Genomic DNA, 8664 nt, shown 5'->3' with positions numbered 1-8664 from the left:
GATGGTTGTGAGCCACCATGTGGTTGCCGGGAATTGAACTCGGGACCTTTGGAAGAGCAGGCAATGCTCTTAACCACTGAGCCAGCTCTCCAGCCCCTACTTTATTATTTCTAAATAGCTTAAAGAGACAATAAGTTGGGCTGGAGAGATGGCTCAGAGGTTAAGAGCACTGGCTGCTCTTCCAGAGGTGCCGAGTTCAATTCCCAGCAACCACATGGTGGCTCACAACCATCTGTAATGAGATCTGTTACATGTAGGTAGACATGCAGGCAGAACACTGCATACATAATAAATAAATCTTAAAAGAGACAAGTAAATTAAAAACAAATATGTATATAGGCATACATATAAACATTATATATATATATACACATACATACATACACATGCTGGGCATGGTGGTGCATGTATTTAATCCTTGCTCTTAGGAAGCAGAAGCAAGTTGATCTCTGTGAGTTCAAGGCCAGTCCGGTCTACATACTAAATCCCAGGCCAGTCAGGGGAGTGAGACTCTACAAGATACTGCTGCAGTCTACTGAGTCTTCCCCTGCAATACCTAGGCTCCACAATCTTAAAGAGAAATTCGATGGTCAAAACACTGAGGTACCAGGCTGAAGAGATGGCTCAGGGGTTAAGAGCACTGGCTGCTCTTCCAAAGGCCATGAGTTCAATTCCCAGCACACAGTGGCTCACAACCATCTATAATGAGATCTGGTGCCCTCTTCTGCAGGTATATATGGTATATATACAGACCACGTATATAAAATAGAAAGAAAGAGAAAACTTAACCAAAAATGGAAATAAAAAAGACACCAAGGCACCAAAAAGACACTCCGTGTTCCAATCAGGCTCAGAGCTACAAAACTGTAAGAGAAGTAACACAAGCCCTTGAGCACCAGGGCTGCCTTATCCTCATTCTACCTGAAAGTGCCCCTGAACCACCTTAAGTGCTGGGAAACCAGCAACTAACCCTGAACTTGAATCTAGGCCACGGTGGGGCACCCTTGACTGCTGAATGTTCAGTCCTAAAGACATCTACATCAACCCCACAAGGCTCAGGAAGTACAAGGAGAGAGGAGGCAGAATGTCTAAGAGCCAGAGGATGGCTACTCCAGAGGAGTATCAGGAAAGGCTGTCTCTTAGTTAAGATGTGGCCACTGCCTTTGTGAACTCAGAGCACAAGTTCAAGTCAGCTAACAATTTCATCACCAATGGGGGAAGGACTCATGAGGTTAGATGATGAGGAGCTATTGGCAATTAACGGGGGCTGGGAGAGCAGGAGTCATTTTTCTTGGGGGTGACACTGTTAGAAGGTTGTGTATGTAATGAAGGCAGCACTAATTGAATTCAGTGGATTAAAAAAAAAATAACAGGGCTGGAGAGATGGCTCAGAGGTTAAGAGTACTGGCTGCTCTTCCAGAGGTCCTGAGTTCAATTCCCAGCAACCACATGGTGGCTCACAACCATCTGTAATGAGATCTGGCGTCCTGCTCTGGCGTGCGGGCATACATCGAGGCAGAATGTTGTATACATAATAAATAAATATTAAAAAAACAAAAAAAAAACAAAGTTGGGGGCACATTGGAGGGGCAGAAGAGGAGAAAGGGGTTGGAAGTAGACATAATCAAGATCCATTACAACCAGGCGGTGGTGGCCTACGCCTTTAATCCCAGCAGAGACAGGAAACCCATTATTAATGGTCAAGAGTAGTCGAGCATGCCTTAAGAGTCCAACATTGGGGAGGCAGAGGTGGCATTCTGAGTTTCAGGCCAATCAGGGCTACAAAATGCAACCCTGTCTCAAGAAAGGGGGTTAAAAAGATACAATGTATATACGTGTGACCCTGCCAAAGAATAAAGAAACACTGTGTGTTAAATAGAAAAGTAGCTAATAGGATGCTGGAGAAATAGCTCAGAGTTTAAGAGCGCTGGTTGCTCTTCCACAGGTCCTGAGTTCGATTTCCAGCAACCACATGGAAGCTCACAACCATCTGTAATGAGATCTGGCTTCCTCTTCTGGCCTGTAGGCATACATAAGATAAAACACTATATACATAATAAATAAATAAATAAATAAAATCTTTTAAAAAAGATTTGCCAAGACCCCAAAGCTACACAGAGAAAACCTGTCCTGAAAAAAATAAATAAATAAAAATAAATTGACAAGAATTAATAAAATACTTTATCATTAAACCCTATTCTAGTCAGGCATGGTAGGCAGTGAATGGTTTTGCTCCCAGCACTTAGGAGGCAGAGGCAGGCAGATCTCTGTGAGTTCCAAGAAGGAATCCTGTCTTTTTTTTGGGGGGGGGGTTTGATACAAGGTTTCTCAGTAGCTTTGTTCCTTATTCTGGAACTAGCTCTTGTAGACCAGACTGGTCTAGAACGAACAGAGATCCGCCTGCCTCTGCCTCCCGAGTGCTGGGATTAAAGGTTGTGCTGCCACTGCTAGGTGAACCCTATAGAAAAAAAAAAAAAAAAAAAAAAAAGGAAAAAAAGACTAAGAGGGATGTGTTCCATCTAGTCTACAAAGTGAGTTCCAGGACAGCCAGAGCTACACAAATGTCTTGACAAACAAACAAAACAAAATGGAAGACTAACCAGGTCCTCCCACCTGGAAAGTATGGAGGTGGAAGCAGAAGGATCTGGAGTTGAAGGAGTCTCTCTGACTGAACAGCAAATTTAACTCAACCCAGGCTACATGATACCCTGCTTCAAAAACTGAGAAACGGGTTAGAGTAGGCTCAGCGATTAGGAGGAATTGCTGCTCTTACAGAGGTCCGGAGTTCAATTCCCAGCACCCACATGTTGGTTTGGGCTATTCATAACTCTAGTTCTAGGGGATCCAATGCCTTCTTCTGATCTCTGCTGACACACTTGTGATGCACAACTATACAGGCAGGCAAACTACTCATACACAAAAAATAAAAATAAATAAATCTTAAAAAAAATAAAAATCACTGACCCAGGTGTGGTGGCGCCCACCTTTAGTCTCAGCACTCAGGAGGCAGATGGATCTAGGAGAGTTCATTGCCAATTGGCCAGGCCTACATAGCCAGTTCCAAGGCAGCCAAAGATACAGATGAGGCCCTGTTTTAAATTAAAAACACTGAGTGTGGAGTCATCTGCAGACAACTAGCTCTGCGTGTTTGTTCTTTTACAGCTAAGAAGTACAGTTTCTTTCCTGATCCTGCAGCCCTTGACAAACAACTCTTTTCCTTACAAATTATATTATGATGTTTTTGATAGATTTTTAGCAACCGTGAAACCAACCACAAAGCTGATAATCTTTCTCAAAAAACAACCCAGTTACAGTAAGAAGTAACAAGTCTTATTGCAGAAGTATTTTTCCAAGGAATTAAGAGAGAAAATACTTGTTGTATCCTCGAGTTAAGTGCACTAAAGTAAAGCTGAACAAAACAGAATCCCAGCGCAGAGTTTTCTGAGTTTGCACTTCAAATATTTGACATTCCTATAAATTGTCTCATGAAATCTGTGCTGAAATGCAGAGATACAAGCAGTTCACAGTCTACCTCGTGGAGATGAAATGTGAACAGCTGTTTAGACATTAATGTCAACTAATCTGGACTGGCCACATGATGCTTAGTTCTGTCCACATGTCCCAGGAAGAAGAAATCTTTAACTTTTTTTTTTTGAGAAAAAAAATATTTAAAATTTCACAATTTCAGTGTTGCAGTTATCAATGTATAGTGAATTTGATGCTTATTAAATTTTTTCCCAATTAAAAATAAAATAAGATAAAAACACTGAGAGGAAAACAATGGATTTCCTTAATATTGATACTGACTAGTCCACAATATCTCACACTGCAGTTTTTTACACATGTGTTTTGTATGTGGGCTCATGTATGGTGCAACCTTCACGAGTCAAGTTGTTTCACCACAAGGATCCTAGGACTCCAACACAGGTCCTTGAACTTGGCAGTAAGAACCAGTCCAACATCTCACATTTTATTCCTTTTTTTTTGTTGTTGTTGTTTTGCTTTGTTTTCTTTTTCAAGACAAAGTTTGTTTCTCTGTGGAATAACTCTGGCTATTCTTGGAACTTGCTCTGTAGACCAGGCTGCCCTTGAACTCACAGGGATCCATCTGCCTCTACCTCCCAAGCACCAGGACTAATGATGTGAGCCACCACTGCCCGGCTTATATCTCACATTTTAAAGAGCTAAGCTTTGCCAGGTGGTGGCGGTGCACGCCTTTAATTCCGGCACTCGGGAGGCAGAGGCAGTGGATCTCTGTGAGTTTGAGGCCAGCCTGGTTTACAAAGCGAGTTCCAGGACAGATAGGACTGTTACACAGAGAACTCTGTCTCAAAGGGAAAAAAAAAAAGCCAAGCTTTACAGGTCTGTTTCAAGCCATCTTTCACTGTGTCATCTTCTGGAGCCTTCCTTCCTGAGGCAAGGGCTCCTGCATATGGCTGTGTTCCCTGGGGTTGGACCAGTCTTTGTGTTCTGTTTTGTTTTCAGGAACAATCTGAAATTGTAAGCATAGACTGGAATGGCTTATTCTTAGGAGGTCTCGGACCATACAGTGAAACACTCAGACACCAAAGAACGCAGGAGCCTGGTGGGTAGCACAGCATAGCTACAGTTCTGAGTCTACCACACTCTTACACTGCAGTCAGCACCCCTGCAGTGACTGTATGTACTGTGTGTCTATAAAATCATCTCTGCTGTGGACTTAGCTCAGGAAGGGAGGCCATGAGCCACCACCCAAACTAGCCTTGCTGAATGAATGAAGGGGATGAGAATGGGAAGTCCATTGATTTCCTTCACAGCAAGCAGCATGTTTGCCCGACAACCTACCTATCTACAGAATACAGGACAACATCTGGCCCAGGCTCCAGCAGCTCCTCACACCTCCTGCTTGGTGTCAACAACCAGCCAGCAGATGACTCATGAGTCTGACAGATACCCAGTGACAAACCTCTGCAAAGAAGGAGCCAGGGACCCTGGTCTCATTACCACCAGGCTACAAGTGCCAGCAGTGACCTAAAGCCATGAGTCACTACAAAGGCTAGTCCCGTCCCCCACCACCACCACCTGCCCTACATCACCATGGATGAATGCCTGCCTGGGAGAAGAGGACCGCCCCCAAAGGCACACAGACTAGCAATTAAATACCTCGGACAAGCAGACCATGTAAGGAAGAGGGTACATCAATAGAAACCCATAGTCCTAAACCCTCCAGGACACAGATCCATAACATCTTTGCTTTTCCAAACTCTGCCATGAAGTAAAGGCAACCAATGCATCCCAGTACTCAAGAGAACCCAAGTATGCACAGAGCAGGCCAGAGAGAAACACTGCTGAGGAGCAGAGCAGCTGCTGAGCATGCTGAGGCCAGGGGTCATCCCCTCTCCTGGAACAGAAGGAGATGGCAACTTATGAGCAAAGATGCTGTAAAGACTGCCCCAAGCTCCATGCTGTCAATCCCTTCTGTTTCCCACTAACGCAGGGGACAGGGACATAGCTTCAGGTTACTGTGTGGTGGCTGAAGCCTGATGATGGTAATGACTCTGGAGCCCTAGCTCCTTCCTCACAGAGCTTTTATATTGTGTACGGTGAAATCTTTGAAAGCACTGATGACTCATTTAAGAAATTAATTTAGGGCCTAGCCCAAAAACTCTGTTTCTTGGAAACACACACACACACTCACACACACAGAGAGAGCTAAATTTAAGGTAAGTGCACACTTCAGTGGTAGAGCTCATAGTTAATGTGTACAAAGCCCCACATTCTATCCCCAGCACCACTATGATATGAATTCATTCACACATTTCGTAAGTATCTTACACAGAAATTTAATACATTATTTTTAGTGTGCCAGGGTTTTGACTTTGACCTGTCACATTAAGTCAAGTGTGGAAATTTCCATTTGTGGCAGATAGGGGCTCAACAAGTTTCAGATTTTGTATCTTCTATTCATTGGCTACATTCATTTCCATTAGCAAATACGTGTTCGCTCATCGGTTGTTTATTTATACTTTAAAATCTGTTAACTGGAGCCCAAGGACCAAGAATTATGCCTGGCACACAGTAGGCAATACAAATACACTTCTGGGAGAACTGGGCACACCTAAAAACAAAAACATAAAAAATACTAATAGTCAAACTGTAACTCGCCTACAGAATGTCTACCTAACATTACTAAAGCCCTGGACTCAATCCTAGCACCGCAAATAATAATAAGCAAAATGAAACAAATCGGGCACATGATGCTAAAAAGCCAATGAAGTCTGAACACATCATCTACTGTGTCAGTGACCCTGGCGCACCCCCACCTTCCAGAGCCTGTCCCTCTGCTCCACTCTGAGTTGCCTGCTCTCCCATCTCTCCCGACGATCTGAAAATCCCCAGGCGTTCCGAGTCCTGGGCTCCCGCGGGGGCCTCTCTGCTCTGTCACCGTCCCCAGACGCAACGTCTCCCCCTGGAATCCAAATCACTGACCTCGGCCTCCTCCGCCTCGCTGCTGCGCTCGCTCTCCTCCTCCTCGGAGAAGTTGCTGTCTTCGCTGTCCGACATCTTCAGCAACTGCAGAGGAAAAATAGCGGCCTCAGCGCATCCCCGAAGCCGGAGCTTCACCCCGAGCCTCAGTTTCCCTGTAAGTTCCACTGGAGAAGAAAATGCCCCGGCGCACTTCCTGCAGCCCGGTTTTGGCGATCGCGACCCCGAGCTCTGCCCACGCCAGCTAACACATGCGCCTCTGGCTCCGGCCGGGTCGCCAGCCGGCCCCGGCAGCCTAAAGGCCTACACCTCGGCAAACCCGCTTACCGATCACTTTACACCTGAAGCTTCCGCGCCAGCTGCGGCTCACACAACGCCTAGCTGGGATGACGTGCTCTCGCGCGAGAGCTGGCTAGTTAGCCTCGCCTAACGCGAGATTCCTCGGTATCTGCCCAGAGGGAGGCCTTGGGGGGCCGCCATCTTGGAAGTGGCTAAAGTGGCTTAAACGGATTTTGAGAGCCGCCATCTTAAGAAGGTAAAAAAGACCGGGCGGTGGTGGTGTACTCTTTTAATCCCAGCAGCACTCGGCGAGCAGATGGCCGTCCGTGAATTCAAGGCCAGCATGATCTACTAGAGGTCGTTCCAGGACGGCCAGAGCTACACAGCGAAATCCTGTCTCGAAAAACCAAAATGGAAAAAAAAAAAAAACTGCCACTTTAGTACAGCATGTTTTTTTTTCCTTTTTGGTTTTTCGTGACAGGGTTTCTCTGTAGCTTTGGGGTCTGTCCTGGAACTAGCTCTTGTAGACCACCTGGGCCTCCCTCGAACTCGCGGAGATCGAGTGCTGGGATTATAGGTGTGCGCCACCACCGCCCAGCAGTGCAGCACGTTTTATTAAAGACTTTTTTTTTTTTTTAAGACAGGGCCTTGGGCTGGAGAGATAACACAGTAGTTAAGAGCACTGGCTGACCTTCCAGAGGTCCTGAGTTCAATTCCCAGCAACCACATGGTGGCTCCCAACCATCTATAATGAGATCTGGTGCCCTCTCCTGGCCTGCAGGAATACAAACAGGCACAGATATATAAAATTGAAAAAAAGAAAAAGACAAGGAGACAGGGCCTCACTGTGTAGCCTGGATGATCTCGAACTCACAGATATCAGCTCACTTCTGCTCCTGCCTCCCCGAGGCTGGAATTAAACGTGTGCGCCACTTTACCCCGTTATTAAAAACACTTTAATATAGACACAAGATGGAAGGTTGAGAGAAAGTGTGTGGAGTGGAGCGCACAAAACAAGCAAGTCCATGAAGTTCTAGGACAGCCGGGGTCAGAGTGAGACCTTGTTGTAACCAAAAGCAAAAGCCCTGAAACTGGAGACGTGACTCAACTGTCAGAACCCTGGCTGCCCTGGACAGGGCCTGGCTTCCATTCCCCGCACTCACAGCTCACAGCTATCTGTTTCCAGTCTCACGGAATCTAACACCCTCTTCTGGCCTCTGGAGGCATTGCATTCATGTAGTGAACAGGAATTCATGCAGACTGAATATTCGAACAGCATAAAATATGAAGAAAGAAAAAAAAGAGAAATAAATAAGAATGACACATTTGGTCCATCTCTATGGCCCATCAGATTAAAGGATCTTGCTGCCAAGCCTGAGAATTCGAGTTTGATCTGGTTGTCTAAAAGTTGTCTTCTGACCTCCACGTCCATGTTAAGGCACGCACCCCCCAACACACACATATATACACACAATAAACAAAGTCCCATGCTTCAGCTAGAAGTAGTGGTACCCACCTATAATCCTATCGGAAGTTCCAGGTGACCTGGATGAAAAAAGGAGACCCTTTCTTCAAACAACTAAATGGGGGAGGGGGAGACAAAAATTACACCAAACTACCGAGAAACACATTAATTTCCAGCACCAGTGAAAGAGCCAGGGAGCTGGATCTAGCAGAGCCTGTGATCCCATTCAGACAAAACTCCCCAGCAAGCAAAACTAAGCTATTCACAGGGAAAGCAGATTAGTGGGTGTGTGCAGCTGAGCCTGGAGGCAGACTGGGAGGGGAGCTCGGGAGGTGGAAATGGGGCAGTGTCTGCCTGAACCCAGAATATGCACTTTACCTGGGGCCTTCCACTGTGTGTAAATCAGGCCTTCATAAAGTTTAGTTTTGGTTTTCTTTCCTTTATAAAAAAAAAAA

General features: G+C 45.5%; 1 protein-coding gene across 2 annotated transcripts in view; it reads right to left on the bottom strand.

Annotated features, from left to right (window-relative positions):
• Supt5h (SPT5 homolog, DSIF elongation factor subunit) overlaps positions 1 to 6885 on the bottom strand; it is a 27062-nt gene extending 20177 nt beyond the window's left edge. For both annotated transcript variants that reach the window (XM_005371289.3, XM_005371290.3), the window contains exons 1-2: positions 6793 to 6885; positions 6469 to 6552 (exon numbers count right to left, since the gene is read on the bottom strand). In XM_005371289.3, the coding sequence (XP_005371346.1) occupies positions 6469 to 6543 (75 nt within the window). In that variant the 5' untranslated portion in view covers positions 6544 to 6552; positions 6793 to 6885. The remainder of the gene's footprint in view (positions 1 to 6468; positions 6553 to 6792) is intronic.
• Between the last annotated feature and the right edge of the window lie 1779 nt (positions 6886 to 8664).

This window comes from Microtus ochrogaster, unplaced genomic scaffold, assembly GCF_000317375.1.
Source record: "Microtus ochrogaster isolate Prairie Vole_2 unplaced genomic scaffold, MicOch1.0 UNK103, whole genome shotgun sequence".
Lineage (NCBI taxonomy): Eukaryota > Metazoa > Chordata > Mammalia > Rodentia > Cricetidae > Microtus > Microtus ochrogaster.
The sequence above is the reverse complement of the archived record's forward strand: the minus strand, read 5'-3'. Positions and strand labels throughout refer to the sequence as shown.